Raw genomic sequence first — 24,005 nt, forward strand, 5'->3', positions numbered from 1 at the left:
ACCAAATGTTCCTAAGGTTTTAGTGTATAAATCACCCTCATCTTCATCAAGCAGTTTTGCAATGCCAAAGTCGCTTAGGTGCGCAACCATGTCTTCATCCAGAAAGACGTTACTAGGCTTCACGTCACAGTGAATCACAGGCAACGAGCACCCATGGTGAAAATATTCCAAAGCACATGCCACATCTATCATTATGCGTAGTCTCTGCTTGGTGTCAAGGAAGTAGTTGTGCAAATACAAATACTTCTCAAGATTCCCATTAGTCATATACTGTAGTACTAAAGCCTTAAATCAAGATTGGGACAACTAGTAATGACTTTTACAAGATTCCTATGGCAGAGGCTACGCAAAACTTCACATTCTGTATCAAAACTCTTGTATGATGCATCCAGTTGCAGATTGAACACTTTAACTGCAATGGCAGTTCCACTTCTGAGAACGCCTTTGTAAACAGAGCCAAAACTTCCAAAACCAATCAGATTACTCTCGCTAAGCCCATCAGTTGCTTGGATCAATTCATAGTATGAAATTATTTCTCTTGTTACTGTAGACAATGACTCAACTTGTGGAGGAGCTCTCTTATCTCTTCTATACCTTATCCATACAAACAGAAAAGTGATAGGAACAAATAAAAGTGCAATTCCCAGTGAAAGTAAAAGAACTAGCACCTTTATCTTATTTGCTCTGTGCTTTGATGAAGTAGGGCATGGAGGGACACTAAATCTTGAAGAACCACACAATGCTTCATTATAGATGAAAAACTGAATTGAGAGGTTCTTGAAAGGACCCTCGGTGAGTATCTTACCATACAATTTGTTGGCAGAAACATTGAAATACTTCAGGTTTTGAAGTTTCTCCAAAGACTTGGGAATGGTTCCTGATAGGTTATTATGAGAAAAGTCTAGGAATTCCAAACCTACCATGTTGCTCATTGAGTCCGGTATAGATCCTTGCAACTTGTTGTGACTCAAAGAAAGATGCGCCAGATTTTGCAATCCTCCAATTTCTCTTGGAATTCCATCAAAGAATTGATTCACTGATAGATCCATCTGTGTCACGACCTTTAGATTTCCAATTTCTGGAGGTAATGAACCAACCATATTGTTTGACGATAAGTCAAGAACCATTAGATCCTTAAGATTCCATAAGCTTGATGGTATATTGGAACTCAATTTATTGGAATCTAGATGTATCTCTCTAAGGGAAATAACACTCCCCAAACAATTCGGAAGAGATCCTGAAAGTTTATTTTGACTGAAGTAAATAGCACCCAAACGCTGCAATTTACAAAAATTATCTCTAATAAATCCTGTAAATTTGTTGTTACTCAAGTTAGAGCACTGAAGATATTCCAAGTTGCCAATTGATCTGGGAATCAATCCAACTAAGTTATTTCCAGAAAGATCAGGGTCTAATAAGCTGCTTAAGTTCCCAACTTCAGCTGGAATTCGCCCTCTGATTTTGCAACTGTTGGCATAAAATTTTATTAGAGATGTGGAAAAGTTCCCTACAGAGACTGGAAGCATGCCATTTAGTGGGTTCAATTATAGAGAAAGATATGTTAAATTTCTACAATTGGTTAAGGAAGTCAGGAAGCTTAATGATGAATCGCTCGTTATTGTAGATGAGTCAAATATCCAAGTGAGTTGGGAATCAAGTCAGTGATTTTGTTGTTTGAAATCTCAAGAATTGTAAGTTTTGAACAATTGGAGATAGAATGAGGAATAGTTCCAACAAGATTGGTTAAGTTTATCAGATAAAGTTCCTCAAGACTGGGTAAGATAGAACCCATGTTTGGTGGGAGGCTTCCTGATAGATTATTGTTTGAAAGAAAAATCACTCTCAACCCTGATATGTTGAAGATCTCCATTGGAAGTGAACCACTAAAACTATTACGCTGAAGATCAAGTACCTCCAACTCAATGAGATTGCTTATCTCTTTGGGTATTTCACCTGGAAACACATATAGCGGATTACTAGTGATTTTGAATAGTTGGTTCAATCTACCATGGTAGAATCCACTAAGATTTTAAGAGAGAAAAAAATAAGTGTAGAAGATAAATATATTTGAACAGAACCATTAATCTGGATTCTCTCCATGCCTAATACCACATAAACTATTTTCTGTCAATTCCGGCGAGTTTCTTGTCGGATATCACATCAGCAAGGATCGGCGAACCCATGTTCGCCACCCAGCACCTGGTTTTCAGCCTTTGAGTCAGCTTCGGCAAAACCCGCCAGAAAATCGTAAAACCCGGTGGCCAAATCGCATAGCAAGGGCTCATTTCTTTTTTTCCGTAATTACTGGTTCGTGTTGGTGAAAACATTACAGGTTCTGTTGTTGTTGGGTTTGGTTCGTTGTGGAGGTTCTACTCGAGGTTTCGGATGCGGATTCTACCGGGTTTAATCGGAATAATATATCAATTTTGAAAGCGTCATTGAGGTCCAATTCTATCTTCTCTCCCTTTAATTTTACGTAATCGTGAATGATTTGTGTGTTTAGTGAGTTTAAATCTTGATTGTGTATTGGTGGATGTTGGATTTGAATTTGAAAACTTGAATTGATAATCGAAGCATGTGTTAATCATTGGTTAATGGAGTCGGGGGGAATCAAAATTTGATAAAAGATGAATAAATTAGTTGTTTTGATTCATTATTATTGTTACTTTGCGTCTAATTGTCAACTCCTCGATAGTCTCATAATAAGTTGAACGGGATAGGCAAACGGTGGGCTGGGGTAGGAAAGTTCTAGACTTGAGAACATTGAATTCTTGAAATATATGTTGAATGGCTTGGTTTGGTTATTTTTTTTGGATCAAATGTATCATTTGGCCGGGGAATGCCCCGAGATATTTCTGTTTATCGCCAGGGAATACCCCGAAGTATTTTGTACCCGGAGGACGTTCATGACAAAGGTCTGAGGCATTGGGTAGATCATGGGAGCACGATATAGGATTAGTATAGGTTAGAATAGGATTTATATTTTCGTATTTTTTTACTTTGAACTGTATAATTGCACTGAACATTATATTTTTGGGTATTTGTTTTGGTTTGTGTTTGTTTGTTTGATTGTTGTATGTTTATGTGGTTTATACATTCTTAGTGTCATAATTAGCTGATACGCACTATGGTCGAACCACGGAATCGAGGGGTGCCTAACACCTTCTCCTTGGTCAACAGAATTCCTTACCCGGAACTCTGTTTGCAAATCAATTTTAAAGAGTCAAATTATTTTGAAAGGATTGTCCAAAGGTGACTTGGTACACCGGATTATGCCAAGTGACGAATCTGAGTTTTGAATGTAAAAAATAATTTTTTTTGAAAAAATCTTCATTTTGTCACTGTAATAATAAAAAATCTTTCAAACTTTAAAATATAATCATTTCAGTTAAAAAGGGTGTGTGATAGCTCTGGCGACTCCGCTGCAGAGATTTTTAGGAATTAGAGCTTATTTTTTAGTTGTATCAGCTTAGTTTGACATTATGGATGTATAGACATTGTTTGTGTTATTATTTGTATTTGTTTTATCATTGTTGAGTGCCTACGTGCTACATCTTTACAATCTTTCTTCTTATGTGTTACCGATTTATATCTAGCATCATGTGCATAACCCGAGTCATTCTTTCCGTAACAAGTTCGTAGTACACGCGTTGTACACGACCTCTAGTTGAGTCACCCTTATTTTAGAAGTAGTAGCCATCGGTGTTATGGAGTGGGTGGAAAGTTCTTGCAGCCACTATCGATCATACACTCCCCTGAACAGTGTTGTTAGTGAACCCCAGCATAGGTCAGCCTTTAGGTCATTCTTATCTTCATCATATTGAGACCTAGCGGAACCTACGTGGCGCTTTGTAGGAGACTCACCTCTAAAGCATCCCTACGTGCTAAATGTTGCATCTCTGAGGGTAACATGGTTATTTGACGGACCGATTTGGGGAAAGAATGTGTTAGAAGTAAAGTGTGTAGACAAGAAAGTGCTGAAAAAAAAAAGAGAAAAAGAAAAGTGAGTCGAAAAGGAAAAAAAAAAGAGTTTCGTAAGTTTTTAGAGTTCTTTATGGCTTTTGATTTTTTTCTTCACAATCCAAAAATTCAAAAAAGATTTTTTACCTTTCACACTCATTTTCTCAAAAATATCAAAAAGATTTTCCTTTTGTTCCTTTACCATGTATTCATAATTCAAAATTTTCAAAAAGATACTTTTTCCAATAGGAGCTTTTTATAAAAGAAAAATTCAAAAAAGATGGTAGAAGTTTTGTATATTTCATATCGAAAATATCAAAAAGATTTTTCTTTCATAGTTGTTAGTGTCATTTTTGTATGAAGCATCAAATTAAAAACCCCAAAAAAGATTTTACTTTCATCATCTGTCTGTAATCGTGACTCTCAAGTTAAGTTTTAGTTTGTTATGTAATCCTTAATTGTCTAATCTAGACGAACTACGCACCCCTGATTCTCCTCTCTTGGGAGTGAGATACGTAGGCAACCTATTGTTGGTTCGGGAATCTTATTTCAAAAAATCCAAAAAAGATTTTTGACTCTTTATTAGATTAGGTATTTCATATACATCTTCAAAAGAAAACTGCAAAAAAATAAAAAAATTCTTTAGTAGTTTCAAGTTTAATTTTCATATGAAGTTCAAAATCGAAAACCCAAAAAGATTTTCTTTGGTAATCATACATTTCATTTGGTATAGGAATTTAAACCTGAAAAATGCAAAAAGATTTTCATCAATTCTTTTGACAATTTTTTATTTTCCTCTTTTTTTTTTAAGTTTCAAGAAAAAAGGAAAAAGAAAGAAAAAAGAGTTTAATCGGCCATTTTGGCAAGACTTCGCGAACTATGCACACCTGATTCTCCCCTTTTGGGGGTGTGATACGTAGGTGCCCTTCTCGGGTTCGGTGATATTTTCATAATAAGATAAGGAAAAAGGTTTTGAGAAAGTGTTAAACTCTAACGCATTTGCTATTGTCCAGTTAGTTTAAGATGGTTGGTTTGTGGCATTTTGGTTGGTCCTCCATATTGCTCTAAGTCGAAGAGAAATTTATGGCCAATAGGAATACCGAGGCTATGGTCAATAATTAGATAAGGAGTTCGGGGAATGAGAATTTTAGGAGCTAATAAAGAGATTCATAAATTAAGGCACCAAATGATAGAAGTACATCGAGCTTGGGCGAATGGGTTGCCACCTCCTCCATTTTCTACTGATAATCTGGAATATCTTTCAAGCTTACCTCCAGTGTCACCTACATAATTTCCTATTGTTGTTGAAATGTTACAATATGCATCAGTATCTACCCTAGGGAAACACTATCCAAACACTTTCAATATTCATTTTCTCAATCCTCAACATAAGACTACCACATGCTCGGCACCACATACTGTTTATGTTTTTGCAGCACTACCCCCACCTGAAGCTCCTACTTTTGATGTTTATCCACCGGTTGTGTCTCCCTACTCTGCAAATGCGCCTGTGTTGAATATTTGAGCATCATGCTTTTAATCCCACATTTAAGTTGACTGGTCCTTATGGATAACTCAACTGCTCGAATTTCCTCTTAATGATGAAAAGTCTGTTATGATAGAAGGACAAGAGGAGATGTCCCAAAAGGTGAAAAGTTTGGAACTGGCTTTGAAGAACTTTCAAGGACTTGGGGGGTACAAAATGTATCATATAAGGACTTATGCATATTTACAGATGTCAACCTTTCCCTAGGCTTTAAAATGTCTAAGTTTGAGAAATATGACGGACATGGGGACCAGTGGCACATTTGAGGCACTATTGTAACCAACTAAGAGGTGCTTGAGGAAAAGAAGAACTTCTTATGGCTTACTTGGTGAGAGTTTTTCGGGTCTAGCCTCAGAGTGGTTTGTTGATCAGGATAATGATAGGTGGAATAGTTTGGATGATTTGGCTAATGAATTTGTGTAATAATTTCAATATAATGTGGAATTGATCCCTGACGAAAAATCCCTAACTAGTATGAAGAAGAAGAATACTGAGAGTTTCAGGGAGTATGCGATCAGATAGCGTGAACAAGCTGCTAGGGTAAAACCACCAATGAAAGAAAGCAATATAGTAGAGGTATTTATTCAAGCGTAGTATGAAACATATTATCAACACTTGTTACCTACATTAGGCAAGCCATTTATTGAGGTTCTCAAAATAGGAGAGATGATAGAGGATGGAATTAAGACCGATCGTATTGTGAGTTTTGCAATATTAAAAGAAAATACTCAAGCAATTCAAAAGGGTTTAGGAAGTGGTGTGGAGAAGAAGAATGAGGAAGATGCATCTGCTATTGTAGTTGGACAGCGGGTACGGTCAAGAAGACCATGTCGTCGTCGCTCTCAGGTTCAAGCCCAAGTTTATGCCTAAGCTCCACAGATCACTCCCAAAATCCATTATACTCATCTCTTCCACCTCCATATCCATTATATAAATCACAACCATATGTTCAACCCCCATCTTACCCACAGTGGAACACATCAACTCCTCAGAGTCATTCTCTAACTCCTCAAACATACCAAAGCCCTTCTAGGCCTAATTTTTTATCCAAGCCAAACAATGAAATGAGGCAGAAGTCTAAAGATAGCTTCACAGCCATTGGAGAGTCATATGCCAATTTATTTCAGATATTGGTACAGTGGGGCAAGGTCACTCCTCTCCTTGGGTACTCTTAATCGGCGTTTAAGAAATTTTGACCCTAATGTACTATATGCGTATCATTCTGATGCTCAGGGTCATAGTATTGAAAAAATTTTAGATTTGAAAAGAGAAATTGAAAATATGATTCAAGATGGATCAATTATGGTGAAAAACATTGATAGTGAATAAAACTCTAGTCATGCTGATATGCAAACCAGTGGTTAAGATGTCAAGCTCAGCAATTGGGAAATCACTTCTCTCCCTGTTAGGATGGATGTTTGGTAGTCTGTTTATTTTTCTTTTCTGTTATCCAAATTATTTTAGGGTTGTAGTTCAGGATCGATCTTATTTTGTCCCTCTGTCGTTTATGTTCAAACCCTTCTATCTTTTATTTCAACTAAATGAAGTGTCCCTTTCCTTTGTGTTTCAAATATATGTTGTTTGTTTGTTTTCTTTGTATAGTACATTTTATGTTGATTCTAGTGATACTACATGCCTACGGAATTTTTAGCCAAATCTTAAAATCCAATTTAACCATGGAACATTGAATCAGAGGGCTAAAGTTAGAAAAAACATCTGAGAAAATTTGTAGAGTGATGAGACATTTGGAGACAAGTTGAAGCCTTCTTCAAAAATTAAGGCAATTGTTTTGAGAATCAAAAGAATAACTTGGTCATCAATTGAAAGACATGTATCAATTGCATGAGAAATGTACAATAAAGGTAGAGTTTGCAGAATAAGTAGCGACGCGTAGGCTCAGTTAGAGAGTTAGTGCTGTAAAAAATGTCACAAATGATCTTCATCTTTCACTATCATATTGCATGACATGTACTAGAATTTTCAAGGATTGATATGACGAAGGCATTTTATACTGCTATCCGAACATTGTGTCATCCTTTGTTTACCCTATTTAAGCTTTAGTTTTATTTCCTTTCATACCCCTCTTTTGGAATCAAGATACAATCAACCAAGCTCAAAAGATAAGTGTCAGAGTAAAAGAATAAAGTCATAAAAGGTTTAAAAAAATAAAACAAAGTGTCAAAAAGAAAGAAAAGAAAAAGTGTCAAGTAAAATAGAGTCAAAAAGGTTCAAAAAAGTCAATAAAAGAGAAAAAGGGAAAAAAAGAAATCAGAGTCAAGCAAAAATGAGCTGTTAGAACTACGTGAGACCTGATTCTCCTCTCTCAGGGGTGAGATATGTAGACTACCCTACTCTGTAATCGGTCCAACCAAATAAACAATTTAGAGTTACTCAGTAAAAAGAAACTGGGGCATGGGTTAATCCTCACTGTTTGAGTCGATTCTAAAAGTTGTAGGTCCTACCCCACTTCAAGTGTCGTTTGGGCCTCATGCCGTCCTTTCTTTGTAACCTTATCCAAAAGTCAAGTTATAACCAAATAAAGACCTTCAAATCAATATTTGAGAATGTTAAGGCTAAGCATGCATGGATTCAAATCAATCTTTGAGAATGTAAGGCTAAGCATGCATTGATATAATGACATATTTTGGGTACTACTTGTCTTCCTCAGCATCAGAAAATATGAAGAGAAATAAAAATAAGAGAGTCTTATTGGTGAAAACCCTCATGGGCATCATAAGGCGATGGTAAGTTGAGAGAAATAAAAACGAGAGAGTCTTTTTGGTGAAAACCCTCTCTGGCACCATAAGGCAATGGTGAGCTAAGAGAAAAATGAGAGAGGCTTATTGGCAAATACCCTTTAAGGTGTCACTAGACGAATGAGGTCTTAAAGGCAATTGACCTAAGGAAACAACTCTATTTCAAGGCCATTGACTCAATAACAATTGGTAGAAAGTGTGGATGGAAAGATAAGGCAACTTAATCCAAAATGCATGGCGTAATTATGTAATGACCCGAGACTACCCCCTAGTCAACACACGGTGCTTACAGTCCCAGGGGACCATAATCTAACTCATGAGATGGTACCTATTGTGAGAACTGGATAACATCATCATAAATGTTTGAGTTTTATCACCCTATTCTTCAGGCGGGCTCCTGATTCGCAATTTCCTTAACTTGTTGTTTGGCTTTCAATTGCTTCACTTCGTTGCCTAACTTTCAACTTCTTGACCTAGTTCTTTAGGCAGGCTCCTGAATTGCTATTTTTCAACTGTTGACTTTCAATTTTCTTCCTCTTGTTGCTTGCCTTTAAACTATTTCACCTTGTTACTTGACTTTTCATGTATTTGCCCCGTTCTTCAGGTGGGCTCCTGAAATCACATCAAAACTAAAAATAATATTATCCCAAACAAATGTTATTATAAATAGAAATTTCGTTTGCCAACAAAGTAAAGTTTCAAAAACAGAAATTAAATTTTTTTCCCCAGTTTATCATCAATGGACTTTTGTGAATGTTGGAATGACGAATCATCTCTATTCATCTCTTGATAGTAAGATTAAATGACCAATACTAGGAAGTGCATCTCCTAAGAATTAAAGTGAGGAATTTTGACTAAGAAGTGTGTCTTCTAAAGATAAAAGTTAAAAGCGTGCCACCTAACAAATAAAAACTAACAAGGAAGTGCGCCTCCTAAGGGTTAAGTGCAATGACTTGATTAGAATGTACATTTTCTAGAAATCAAGAGGAATGACTCGAATAAAAGGTACGTCTTCTAGGAATCAAGGGGAATGACTCGACTAAAAGATATGTCTTATTGGAATCAATGGGAATGACTCGACTAAAAGATATGTCTTATTGGAATCAATGGGAATGACTTGACTAAAAGGTAAGTCTTCTAGGGGTCAAGGGGAATGACTCGACTAAAAGGTACATCTCCCAGGGGTCAAAGGGAATGACTCAACTAAAAGGTACATCTTCTAGGAATCAAGGGGAATGACTCGACTAAAAGGTATGTCTTATAGGAATCAAGGGGAATGACTCGACTAAAAGGTACATCTTCTAGGAATCAAAGAGAACGACTCGACTAAAAGGTACATCTTCTAGGGGTCAAGGGGAATGACTCAACTAAAAGGTACGTCATATAGGAATCAAGGTGAATGACTCAACTAAAAGGTACGTCTTATAGGAATCAATACTTAAGGTAGAAAGTGCATCACCTAACAAGTAAAATTCAAATTACCCAATCAAGGAAGTGTGTCTCCTTATCAATGTCGCTTGAATTACCAAACTAAGAAAGTGCATCTCTTTACCAATTCCACTTGAATTACCCAACCAAGGAAGTGCGTCTCCTTAAAAATGTCGCTTGAATACCCAAACAAGGAAATGCATCTCCTATGGATATTGAATTATGAGTTTTACCATGGTTTTGATTACCCAACCTATGCAGCAACATTGCCTCTTGCATTTGTATAAGTGAGAAATTATGGCCTTTGATGTTTAGGCTCTAAAATCCTTGATCTGTAGGTAACATATGTTCTATTTCATATAAAGAAAACTTTTGAGTTTAAAACATAGTGGCTAGTTTGTGGCTTTGGCTTTCGCGGAAATCGCTCTTGCCCCCGTCATATTTAACCTTGCTTCCAACCATTAGTATATGTCATTGACTTGCTGCATCATTGACCCAAACTCAGATTATTAAGAGTGACTATGAAACAAACACAGTATCAATGTTTTGCTGTGCTTCTCAGATAAACCCTTTAAACCTTGGTATTTCCATGAGCTCCCAGACTTGTCTGTTGACAAAACTTTTGCATGCATTATTTAAGCTCACAATTATGTCCTTTTTATGTGCTGGCCTTTCTGTCTTGCTTTGTGCAATTGAAGAAACTGGAAGCCAATTTTGAAATCTTTTCTCACTTGTTTTGACATGGATTTGACTCAAAGACAAGGGAAAAATGACAATGATTTTTTTTATTTGGATAACTGACTCAAGAAAATAAAATAAAAATAAAGATGAGAGAGAAAAGACAATGAATGTCCCCATTTTAAGCAAAAAAACAAAAAATTTATCTAAAAATGATAGTCAACTCTAATGATAATGCCATGCATTTTGGATTAAGTTGTCAGATATTTCCATCCAAACTTTCTACCAATTGTTCTTGAGTTAAGGGCCCTGAAACTAACTTACTTTCTTGGGCCAATTGCACGAGAGACTTCATTCGGCTAGTAGTGCCTTGAAGAGTTTCTGCAAACAAGCCTCTCTCATTTTCTTTCTCTCACCCCACCATTTTTCTATGGCGTCCGTGAGGGTTTTTCAGTAATGAGACTCTGTTATTTTTATTTCTCTCACCTCAAAGTTGTCTTACAGTGCCCGTAAGATTTTTCACTGATAAGACTCTCTCATTTTTACCTCTCTCAACTTACCATCATCTTATGGTGCCCGTGAGGGTTTTCACCAATAAGACACTCTCATTTTTATTTCTCTCCTGATTCCTTATGCTGGGGAAGACAAGTAGTTCCCAAAATGTGTCATAATATCTATTGCATGCTTAGCCTTAACATTCTCAAAGATTGATCTGAAGGTCTTTCTTTAGTTGTAACTTGGCTTTTGGATAAGGTTAGAAATAAAGGATGATATGAGGCCCAAACGACACTTAAAGTGGGTGGGACTCATAACTTTTGGAATCGACTCAAATAATAAGGATTAACTCATTCCCCAGATTCTTTTAACTTGGCAATTCTAAATTGTTTATTTGATTGGACCAAGCCCAGAATAGGTAGCCTACGTATCTCACCCCGAAAGAGGAGAATCAGGTCACGCATAGTTTTGGCAGCTTATTTTTTTGCTTGATTCTGGTTTCTTTTTCTTTTGTTGACTCTTTTTCTCTTTGGGACTTTTCTGACTTAATTTTTCTTGACACTCTCTTCTTTTTTTCTTTTTGACATACTTTCTTATTATTATTTTTTTTGAAATTTTTCTGACTCTATTATTTTGCTCGACACTTTTCTTTTGAGATTTTGCTGACTCTATCTTGATTCCAAAAGAGGGGTATGAAATAAAATAGGACTAAAGCTCAAATGGGGTAAACAGAGAATGACACGATGTTTGGATAGCAGAATAAAATGACTTCGTCATATCAATCCTTAAAAATGCAAGTACATATCATCCAATATGAAAGTGAAAGTTGAAGATCATTTGTGACATCTCTTACAGCATTAACTTTGATTGAGTCTGTGCGTCACTATTTCTTCTGTGTTTTTATAGCATACAACTCCACTTCTGTTGCACATTCCTCACATTGAATGACTCATGAATTTGTGGAGGTGATTTTCTTTCTGTTCACGCAGTCACTATTTGAGCTAATTGAGATTTGTTTTTCAATTGATGACCAAGTTATTCTTATGATTCTCAAAATAAGTGATAAGTTTCAAAGAAGGCTTCAACTTAATCACCAAATGCCCCAACACTTTATCTATTTTCTCAGATGTTCTCTTTTCTAACTTTAACTCTCTGATTCCATGCTAATGTTTAAACTGGATTTTAAGATCTAACTGAAAATTCTGATTGCATGTCATATCACTAGAATTAACATAAAATATATTATGTAAAGAAAACAAACAAGTGACACATATTTAAAGCACAAAGGAATAGGGGACACTCGATTTAATTAAAATAAAAGATAGAAGGTTTTGAACATAACGACAATGGGACAAAACAAGAAAAATCCCAAACTACAACCCTGTAATAATTCGAATAACAGAAGAGAAAATAAAATAAACTACCAGACCTCTTCCTAGTAAGGAGAGGGGTGACTTCTCAATTGCTCATCCTGACAACTTAGCCACTGGTTTGCATATCAGCATGACTAGAGTTTCCTTTACTGTCAATGTTCTGCACCATAACTAATCCATTTTGAATCATATTTTCAATTTCTCTTTTCAAATCTCGACAATCTTCAATACTATGACCCTGAACATCAGAATGATACGCACATCGTGCATTAGGATCAAAATTTCTTGAACGCCGATTAAGGGTGTGCCCAAGGAGAGGATTTATCATGCCCTCCTGTATCAATCTCTGAAATAAATGGGAATATGACTCTACAATTGGTGTGAAGCTATCTCTTGACTTCTGCCTCATTTCATTATTTGGCTAGAATAGAAAATCTGGCCTAGAAGGGCTTTGGTATGTTTGTGGAGTTACAGGATGACTCTGGGGCATTAGGGCATGCCAATGTGGGAAAGATGGGGGTTGATCATGTGGTTGTGCATTATACACTGGATATGGATGTGGAGGAATAGAGTATAATGGATCTTGAGAGTGATTATATGGATCTTAGGCATAAACTTGGGCTTGACCCTGAGAGTGACGATGACGTGGTCTTCTTGACCTTTCCTGCTATTCAACTATAATAGCAGTTGCATCTTCCTCATTCTTCTTCTCTCCGATACCTCCCAAACCTTTCTGAATTTCTTGAGTAGTCACTTTCAATGTTGAAAAATTCATAATGCAACCGGTCTTAATTCCATCCTCTATCATCTCTCCCATTTTAAGGACCTCAATGAACGGCTTTCCTAATGCAGGTAACAAGTGTTGATAATATGTTTCGTCCTACACCTGAATAAACACCTCCACTATCTTACTTACTTTCATTGGCGGTTTCATACTAGCAGCTTGTTCATGCCATCTAATCGCATATTCTCTAAAACTTTTGGTGTTCTTCTTCTTCATATTAGTCTGGGATTTCTCATCAGGAATCAACTCCACATTATATTGAAATTGTTGCAAGAATTAATTAGCGAGGTCATCCCAACTAATCCATTTGTTGATGTCTTCGTCAACAAACCATTCCGAAGCTAGGCCTAAAAGACTCTCCCCTAAATAAGCCATGAGTAGCTCTTCCTTCCCTCCACAGCCCCTTAATTGGTTACAATAATGCCTCAAATGTGACACTAGGTCACCGTGCCCGTTGTATTTCTCAAACTTCAGCATTTTAAAGCCAAAAGGGAGATTAACACCTGGAAACATGCATAGATCTTTATATGAGACACTTTTGTACCCCCCAAGACCTTGGAAATTCTTAATAGCCAGTTCCAAACTTCTCAATTTTATGTTCATTTTCTTTTGTTCTTCTATCATAATGGGTATCTCAATGTGAAGACGAACTTTAGGCAGTTGAGTGTCACCATAAAGACCAGTCAACTTGAATGTCGACTCGAAAGCGTAACACTGATCACCAGTAATATTCAATGCAGGCTCTCTTGTAGAGTATGGAGGCACAACTTGTGGATGAACGTCAAAAGTAGGAGCTTCAGGTGGGGGTGGCGCCGCAAAAGCATGAACATTAGGTGGATCCGAGTATGTGGTAGTCTTGGATGGGGAGTGAGGAAATAAACATTAGAAAAGGTTTGATATTGTTGCCCCAGAGTCGATCCTGATGCATGTTGTGGCATGTCAATAAAAATGAGAAACTGTGCATGTGATACGGGAGGCAAGCTAGAAAGATATTCCAGATTATCAGTGGGAACTGGAGGAGGTCGCAACCCATTAGCCCAAGCTTGATGCATTTCTATCATTTGCTGCCTTAATTGTTGAATTTCTTCATTAGCTCCAAAATTGTCATTGCCCGAACCCTCTATCTGATCAGTGACAACAACCTCAGTATCCTTGTTGGCCATAACCTTCTCTGTGACTTGGTGCAATATGGAGGACCATCCAAAGTGCCACAAACCAACCATCTTAAACTAACTGAACAATAGAAACACCAAATGCGTTAGAGTTCAACATTTTTTTTCAAAATAATTTTTTTTTCTTTGGAAAAGGTCACCGAACCCGAGAAGGGCGCCTACGTATCTCACTCCCGAGAGAGGAGAATCAGGTGTGCATAGTTCGTGAAGTTTGGCCATAAAAGGACCAATAAAACTCTCTTTCTTTTTCTTGAAACAAAGTGTCAAAAGGATTGATGAAAATCTTTTTGCATTTTTTAGGTTTAAATCCCTCCACAAAATGGAACTTATGATTACCAAAGAAAAATCTTTTTGGGTTTTCAATTTTGAATTTCATATGGATGAAAATTGAAACTATTAAAGAAAAATCTTTTTGCAGTTTTCTTTTAAAGAAGTATACGACACCTACTCTAATAAAAGTGAAGAAAATCTTTTTGAATTTTTCAAATAAGATCCCCGAACCAATAATAGGCTGCCTACGTATCTCACTCTCGAGAGAGGAGAATCAGGGGTGTGTAGTTCATCCAGATTGGACAATTAAAGATTAAACAACCGACTAGACCCTGACTTGAGAGACACGACCACAAACAGATGATAAAAACGTCAATAAAATCTTTTTGAATTTTCAATTTGACATTTCACATAAAACTGCTACCAACAATCATGAAAGAAAAAATCTTTTTGGTATTTTCGTTATACGAAATGAAAAATCTTTTGTTTTTGATATTTTTGAATTATAAATGCATGCTAAAGGAAAAAGAAAATATTTTTGAAGTTTTTTTGTTTTTTAGTAAATGCATAAAAAAGGTAAGAAAATCTTTTTTTTTTTTTGAATTTTTGGATTGTGAAAAATAAAAGTCATAAAGAACTCTAAAAGCTACGAAACTCTATTTTTTTTTTTTAAATTTTCCTAACCTACACACTTTTCTTCAATTCTAGCACTTGTTTTTGCCTAAATCAGTCTATCAAATGACCATGTTACCCTCAACCATGCAACATTTAGCACGTAGGGATGCTTTAGAGGTGAGTCTCCTACAAAGGATCAAGTGGGCCCCGCTAGGTCTCAATATAATGCACAGAAATATGTCCTAAAGGCTGACCTACTTTAGGGTTTACTAACAAGGCTGTTCGAGGGTGCGTATAGTCAATAGTGGCTGCGAGAGTTTTTCACCCACTCCATAACACCGACGGCTCCCCCTCCTAAAATAAGGGTGACTCAACTAGAGGTCGTGTACAACATGTGTACTACGGACTTGTTATAGAAAGAATGACTCGGGTTATGCACATGATGCCAGATATAAAGCGGTAACACATAAAGAGAAAACTGTAAAGAAAGAGCACATAAACACTCAACAACGATAAACAATAACACAAAACAACACAAACAAAATGTTTATACACCTATAGTGCCAAACTAAGCCGACACAATTCCAAAATAAGCTCGAATTCTGAAAATTATCCCCAGCAGAGTCACCAGAGCTGTCACACTCCTTTTTTAACCGAAAAGATAAGATTGTAAGGTTTGAAAGGGCTTTTATTATTAAGTTACAAAATGAAGATTTGTTTCAAAAAAGGTTTATTTTTACATTCAAAATCCCTGAGTCGCCACTTGGCATAATCCGGTGTGCCAAGTCACCTTTGGAAAATCCTTTTCAAAATGATTTGACTCTTTAAGACTGGTTTGTGAACAGAGATTCTGACTAAGGAATTCTGTTGACCGAGGGAAAGGTGTTAGGCATCCCTAGATCCCGTAGTTTGACCATGGTCGCTTGGTAGAGCATATCGGCTAATTTGACACTATAAAATATATAAACTAAACAAAAAAATCACAAAAACAATCAATCAAACACACAAATAAAACAAATCCAAAAATATAATGTCCAGTCCAATTATTACAACCAGAAACAAAAGGGTACTGAAAAGTAAACCTACATAATCCTAAACTAAGCTCCATTGCTTTCTCCACCCAATATTCCGGGCCTTGATCGTGCGTCGTCTTCAAGTACATGATACTTTGGGGCATTCTTCGGGTAAATCAATACAAATCCTTCCCCGTCCAAATGAATACAATAGATCCCACTGCATAAATCAAAACCATTGCACAAATATTTCATCATTCAACAATCACAAATCCTAAACTTTGCCAACCCAACTTGCATTTTCCTATTACTTTTGACTTATCATGCTACTACCACGTTTTACAACGTCAAAATCAATCAAGATGACAAATTAAATACACTGAGTGAAATTGCGAATTAGCCAACTTTCGGTACCTCCCCAAATTGCGATTTAACCCCAAATCAAGTCCACGTTCTTTGATTATTCCAATTCATGACAATCAATTGATCGATATCAACAACCAACCACAATGATCCAAGACATATCAAAATCAACAAAATAAAATCCACATACCATGAATTTATACACCAAGTATCACACAATTAAAAATTAATTGAGAATGAGATGAAGAATGGACCTTAACGTCTCTTCTATTCAATCGAACGAAGGAGCTTCGCAGATTCGAAACCTCGACTTAATCCGACTTTCAACAAAATCCCATTTAGTGTCGAATTTGACCCTGAAACAAATTTAAAAACCAATTGAAACCTCAATCACGAACTAACTTGAACAAACCAAACTTCTCAAATCAAATACCAACGACCAAACCAAGCCTATTTCGATCTTCACGATGAGAATCAATGACTTTCGTCACCCGAACCCGACTCGTAGCACCATCAATGATTTTGATAACTAGTTTGGTGTTTTCCAATGGGTTTAAACAACTGTTTTCAGGTGTTTTCCGGAGAAGCTTGAAGTTTTCGTCCAGACCCACTCAGAAACCAAAAGAAGAATGAAGAAATTTCGAGACTTTTATAAATAGATCGACTGGACGACGAACTCGAACATCGATTCCGAGAAAGGTTCAGCCGGAAAAACTCGAAACAAAACCAAATTTCTTACCTGCTCACTGTTCAGATCGTTCCCTCCCCTTTCTAATTCATTTTTTATCTTTTTTCTTCTGTTTTGGGCATTCTTCGATCTGTTCTCTCTCTTGACCTCTCACTCTCAATCTAACGATCTCTCTCTCTCTCTCTCGAATCTCTCGTTCTCTATCTCCTTCATTTCTCGATTTCTCCCTCTCACTGGTGTTACTGTGTGTGTGCATCACTGTATCGAAGAAAAAGAAAATGGGTACTGTGTGTAGAGAAAAATCGAGGTCCTGCTTTTTCACTCTCTTTTTACTATAATATGCCTTTTCTGGGTGTGCTTATGGTGAGAGTCCGAAGAAGGAAGAGAATGGAGGTGTGTATGGTCCTTTTCGTGAGTGCCTGGAATGATTCAAAATTGTATTCACTGATAGGGAGAAATTACAACGTAGCAATATCAACTTAGGGAAAACAAGGCAAAAGATAGATAAAAAAGAGAAAATACAAGACAGAGATTCCAGATTGCCAAAAGTTTAGCTAAGAAAATAAGATGCAAGTTCTTCCATGCCCTCCTCTAAAGCTCTTGTGATGTTTATATAGCAGGGTATTCATTTAGATGTTTCTTGACAGGTTGGTGCAATATGTGCAGCAGTATTTGACAGAGGTAGTGGTCCTCTGTTGGCCTTTGGGACCACATACTCAACCAGGTATTTTGGGGACTGTTTGTCCCTACTGCTGCGCCTCAGTGTACTCGAGTGGTCTTGCGGGTTTGTTACATTGCCACCCCCATGAACACGAACCTATTCCTCAAGGTTCAAGTCTGGAAACTGATGAGTCAGTGTAGGAATGTCTTCCCAAGTGTTCTCAGAAGGAGGCAACCCCTGCCATTTGACCAAGAACTGGGTTATTTGATGCCCTCCTTTTGTGACAATACGCTGCTCCAAAATGTCCTCAGGTGTGAGCCGCAGAGATGAGTCTTGGCCGATAAGATCAATAGGAGTAACCTGTTGATCAGGGTTCCCTAAAAACTTTCGCAGAACCGAAACATGAAAGACAGGGTGTATTTTTTAGGAAGATGGGAGATCCAGTTTGTAGGCAACCTCACCCACATGAAGGAGCATCTTAAATGGACCAAAGAATCTTCGACTAAGTTTTGTATGGCGCTGAAGGAGAATAGAGAGCTGCCTGTAGGGACGTAATCGAACAAATACCCAATCTCCAATCTCAAAGCTTACATCTTTGCGTCCTTTGTCAGCATTCTGCTTCATACATTCTTGGGCAGCCTGCAAGTTGGACTTCAAGAGGGACAACATTTCATCTCGGCGACAAAGAGACTCTATCACATTTAGATTGGAAGTGTCATCCCTGATGTATCGAGTCACCGTTCGGGGAGGCCGACCATAAACAACTTCAAAAGGGGTAAGCTTAGAGCTATGTTGGTATGAAGTGTTGTACCAAAATTCGGCCCACTGGAGTAGGCGAAACCAAGTAGTAGGGATATCCGCAGCAAAACATCGAAGATACATCTCAAGACACTTGTTAAGAGCCTCTGTTTGTCCATCCGATTGCGGGTGATAAGCAGAACTCTTGGCTAATTTAGTCCCTTGAAGTCTATTAATCTCAGCCCAAAAATCAGACAAGAAAATAGGATCGCGGTTTGAAACAATTGAGGAAGGAAAGCCATGTAGTCGAATGTATTCTTGGATAAACACTTCCCCGATCTTGTGGCAAGGCGATGAAATGGCCATATTTTGACAACCTGTCCACAATTACCAGAATGACTGTACGACCCTGAGAAGGTGGGAGTCAGATGATAAGCATAGCGAGTCAACACAATAGGGAAAGAAGAATGTCTGGGATCTCAAAAACACACAAATGAACAAACGAGTGGAAAAAAGAGTACAACAAAACATGATTGAATATCCTTCCCTAGAAATAATGCTCAGCTTAGCAAATTTCTAGTTTCACTACAAGCTCAAGACATCTACTTGGTCAGAAGACCTTTACTTGGTCAGAAGACACTACCTTGTTGAAATTTCACTACGAACTTAGATAAAATATGTGTGTTGGATACAACGACTATACTTTTATCTTTATCAGGTGGATGAAGCAAAGAAGGGAGAAAAGGGCAACTAACAATTAATTGATGCAGAGATATTTGAAATTACTCCAGCTTACCACGTTCGTATTAGCAATCAAATCATTTGATAGTCTGCTAATATTATCCTGAGCTAGACTTGATCCTCATGAACTAGCTTTTAAAATATGTGTATTACTTACCCGTTTGTATTCATATAGCTAATTCCTCAAACAATTTTATTTTTAAAAAAAAATATTTCGTTCTGCTAAGATTTTCATGATAATCAATTTGATTTTGATCAAAGTTGCCACAATTTTACCATCAGTAAGGCAACTCATTTGATAAGAATACTGCTGCCACGCAAAAGGAAAAAAGAACCCCATTTGCTATCGCTGCAGGGGGTGGCTTATGCTGATAATAGAAGTGGAACAAGAGCAACTGCCTTTTATAAAAAAAAAAAAAAAAATCTTTTTCTACCAATACAGCAACCATAATAGTCTTCTTTGATGTTTGAAAACTTGATGAAGGAGGCACATCATTTGCAATCACTTATATAAGTTACCAAGGATTTAATTTTAGTTAAAAGACAATAGTTAGATTTATTGTAACAAGCTAGAATTTCTGAATAATAGAATCATGCACAAATCAAGTGCTAAAACCAAACAAATAACCAACAATTTAGCAAAAATTTGCAACAACCAAGTCACTTGGAACTACATGCTCCACATCCAAGAAGTTGAATCTTGGTCTTCTGTAGTATTCCTACAACATCTTTCAGGTTAGTCCTTCTCGCTCGAGATTCAGCACAACAATCGAATGCTACTTCCATGATTGATGCCACAACATCTAGATCCTTCTGTAAGCGATTCCCAGTTGATGTTAGCAAGTTGACGTCTACGGCGTCCATTACTGCCTCTGGAAGTGAATAACTCACCCATTGCTTCAAGCTAAGATCTCCTTCAAACTCATTAGGCTTTCTCCTAGTAAACGTTTCCAGCAACATGATCCCGTAAATATAGACATCACATTTTATTGAGACCAATCCATCCATTCTATACTCTACATTCAAAAATTAATATAAACATGCAATATAAATTCTAGGTGGGAAAAAAAAGAAAGAAAAAATCAGCAAAACTAAGAGACGTTCACGGTGCAATATACCCCAATATGGCTAAGGTTTTAGTGTGGATCGGGTTATGTTAAATGAACTGGTTCTTTTTAATGGGTCTAAGATATTTTGAAATTAATATTGATTTATTTTAATTAATAACGTGTACCTCTAATAAAAGGCCACGTGGCAAAGCTGTTTTTGAAAACCCACCGTTAAAAAGTAATCGCATGGATGAGCTGATTTTATAATGGCGATGGATCAAATGAGCCTAATTTTCAACTGATGGCATAAATGATCCATTTCTGATTGGTCAATGGCAGATTTGAGCATTTTTTCTTAAAAAAAATTTGGCTCATTTAATTAATGACGTGGACGAATCATTGTTGACCACGTGTGCAAAATGTTTTTGCCAAAAACCACCAAACTAGACTGTTAAAAAAAAGCGGCATAGATGAGCTTTTTTTGTAACGGAAATAGCATGAATGAGCCAAAATTTAAACGGATGGCATAGATGAGCCTTTTCTCAAAGTTCGATCGCATATTTGATCCTTTTACCAAACTATTATACCCAAGATTAACTACCTCCAACTCAACGAGATACCTTATCTCTTTGGGTATTTCACCGTCAACACATGAAGAAACAAGAAACACTAGTGAGTTTAAATATTTTCAATCTAGCATAAGTTGTATTTTTTGCTACCACTTCTAATGTGTACCAGTAAACCTATTTTCGTCAAGATATAAAGATTGCATCTTGGTTAAGCTGCCGATTGCCGACTTCCAACCACTTCTGGGATTTGACCCTCTATGGAATTGAAATTCAGATTCAAAGTCTCAAATGTGGATATATTAGAAAATGAAGAAGGTATGGAACCAATGAAACTATTATTTGTAATTTTAAAAACTTGAAGACGGTGTAAAAACCCAAACCAAGAAGGAACCTTGCCTCTGAAGTTGTTGAAACTTAAATCAAGAAACTTAAGCCGACACAAGTGTGTCATTTCTTGAGGCAAATTTCCATGGAAATTGTCGCTTCCCAAGTCGAGAGAAACAAGAAATTAGAGGTTTCCAAATTCATGGGTGCCTGTAAAAGCCATGTTAGAAAGATTCAAGAATTTTACTCTTTGGTGGCAAGAGCCATAAATGACTCCAACCCAATGGCAAACGGACGTAGCAGGAGACCAACTTTCATCCACAAAATGAAAGGGGTCTGAAACGATTTGGGATTTCAGAGAAAAAACAGCCAATTGATCAGTGGTAATGTTGGTTTGGATTTTGGCTGAACTAGCCATAAGCAACTAGAGTATTAAGAGAAAATGTGAAGGCTTTCTTCATTATTGCAAAAATTAGTAGGTATGCTCAATAACATGTGGTTTGAGAATTTAAATAGCAATGAGGTCACCCTTTTGGTCATATCAATACTAATACCACTAAATCAACCAAGCCTTTCACATCTCAATCAGAATTATAAATATGGTGACAAAAAGTCCTCTAATCAGCCAAAGACTTGGCAAGTCAACCAAGACTTTGCAAATTGCCTTGCTTTCATATTCTGTAGAATTGTGTCATCTCAATATTAATCATGTTAAGTCAACCTATCCGAGGCAATTAGAGCCTTCCTAGAGAGAGTCAAATTTTGTCCAATGAATTACTTTCTATAAAGATGAATAATTTCATAATAAAAAAGATTTTATTAATTATAATGTGCATGAAGAAATGCCCTATTATCACTCACTTAGGCTATTCTAATGATACTATTCTTTTTTTTCTCAGGTAATAGCAACTCTCTAGTTCTTATGCTATTGGTGGCTCCAAAAACTAATGCTGATAGACTTGAGGAATTAAACCAACTCATTGGCGTAAATGGTAAAGGTTCTTCCATATGATCACGAGGTCGCGGGTTCGAGCCATGGAAACAATCTCTTACAGATATGCAAGGTATGGCTATGTACGATAGACCCTTTCCCAGAACTTTGTGCACCAGGCTGCCCTGATATTGGCTTCAACAACAATTACTTTCCTCATGAATCTATTATAGTTCTATGATTTCATACCCTTTCAATCATGAATCTGTTATAGTTGTAAACTGTAATGATTTTCTGTTATAGTCTCTTCTGCTTAAATTATCCTGAGCTAGACTCGAGCCTCATTTACTTCAAGATAATTATGATGATCAATTTGATTTTCATCAAACTTCCCAAAATTTCACAATTAGTAAGGCAACTCATTTCATAAGAATATTGCTGCCACGTAAAAGGTAAGAAAACATAAACTCACTCAGCCGCTGCATCAGTAAAAAGCATCCGGTTTGCTATCGCTGCAGGGCCAGGGTGGCTTATGGAAATACAGGGAAGGACTAAACAAAGGATAGAAGCAGAACAAGAGCGTAAATAAGGTACCCAGGATTTAAATTTTGTTAAAAGGCAGTAGTGAGATTCATTGCAACCATCTAGAACTCCTGAAATAGAATCATGCACAAATCAAGTGCTAAAACCAAAAAAAGAAAAAAAAAATTAGAACCAACAATTTAGCAAAAATTTGCAACAAACAAGTCATTTGGAACTACACGCTCCACATTCAAGAAGTTGAATCTTGGTCTTCTGTAGCATTCGTACAACATCCTTCATGTTAGTCCTTCTCGCTGGAGATTCAGCGCAACAACCTAATGCCACTTTTATGATTGATGCCAAAACATCTAGCTCCTTCCGTAAGCAATTACCAGTCGACGTTAGCAAGTTGACATCTACAACGTACATTACTGCATCTGGAAGTGAGTAACTCACCCATTGCTCAAGTTAACATCTCCCTCAAAATCATTAGGCTTTCTCCTGGCAAACGTTTCCAACAACATGATCCCGTAACTATAGATATCACATTTTGTTGACACCAATCCATCCAGTCCATATTCTACAGTAAAACAATTAATTTGAAGATGTAATATTTCCTTGTCAGGGAAAAAGAGGAGGAAAAATCAATGTAAATAATTAGCAAAACAAAGAGACGTACCCGGTGCAATATATCCCAATGCTGCTAAGGTTTTTGTGTACAAATCACTCTCATCTTCACCAAGAAGTTTTGAGATACCAAAGTCGCATAGGTGGGAAACCATATCCTCATCCAGCAAGACTATACAACGTTTCAGATCACAGCGAATCAATGGCAATGAGAACCCATGGTGGAGATATTCCAATGCACAAGCCACATCTATCATTATGCTTAGTCTCTGCATGATGTCTAAGAAGGAGTTGTGCGAATACAAATACTTCTCAAGACTCCTATTAGGCATATATTCGAGCACTAAAACCTTAAAATCAGGATTGGAACAACTAGTAATGACTTTTACAAGATTCCTATGGGGAAGGTTCCGCAAAACTTCACATTCTGTATCAAAACTCTTGAATCCTGCATCCAGTTGTAGACTGAACACTTTAACTGCAATTACAGCTCCACTTTTGAGAACGCCTTTGCAAACAGTGCCAAAACTTCAAGAACCAATCAGATTACTCTCGCTAAGCTCATCAGTTGCTTGGAGCAATTCATAGTATGAAATTCTTTCTTTTGTTATGGTAGACATTGAATCAGCTTGTCGAGGAGCTATTTTACCTCGCCTATACCTTATCCATACGAACAAAAAAGAGATGGGATCAAATAGAAGT

At 36.9% G+C, this 24,005-nt stretch overlaps 2 protein-coding genes across 2 annotated transcripts in view; both read right to left on the reverse strand.

The window, feature by feature from the left end:
- Positions 1–278: 278 nt before the first annotated feature.
- On the reverse strand, positions 279–2,327 carry LOC107869129 (receptor kinase-like protein Xa21). Its single transcript, XM_047411532.1, has 2 exons — positions 2,119–2,327; positions 279–1,467 (listed from the first exon to the last, which is right to left on the reverse strand). The coding sequence occupies exons 1-2, from the start codon at positions 2,325–2,327 to the stop codon at positions 279–281; spliced, it is 1,398 nt and encodes a 465-aa protein (XP_047267488.1).
- Positions 2,328–23,128: 20,801 nt separating this feature from the next.
- Positions 23,129–24,005, reverse strand: part of LOC107869130 (receptor kinase-like protein Xa21) — a 17,978-nt gene continuing 17,101 nt past the window's right edge. The window contains exons 4-6 of the mRNA XM_047411533.1: positions 23,854–23,963; positions 23,356–23,811; positions 23,129–23,256 (exon numbers count right to left, since the gene is read on the reverse strand). Coding sequence (XP_047267489.1) covers positions 23,129–23,256; positions 23,356–23,811; positions 23,854–23,963 — 694 coding nt within the window. The remainder of the gene's footprint in view (positions 23,257–23,355; positions 23,812–23,853; positions 23,964–24,005) is intronic.

This window comes from Capsicum annuum, chromosome 4, assembly GCF_002878395.1.
Source record: "Capsicum annuum cultivar UCD-10X-F1 chromosome 4, UCD10Xv1.1, whole genome shotgun sequence".
Taxonomy (NCBI): Eukaryota; Viridiplantae; Streptophyta; class Magnoliopsida; order Solanales; family Solanaceae; genus Capsicum; species Capsicum annuum.

Excerpts from the sequence above, each read along its gene's own strand:
- LOC107869129 (XM_047411532.1), bottom strand. The coding sequence starts at position 2,327 with ATGTTTTCACCAACACGAACCAGTAATTACGGAAAAAAAGAAATGAGC. Across the intron at positions 1,468-2,118 it reads GCCGGAATTGACAGAAAATA|TTGCAAAATCAGAGGGCGAA; the intron begins GTTTATGTGGTA and ends TTATGCCAACAG.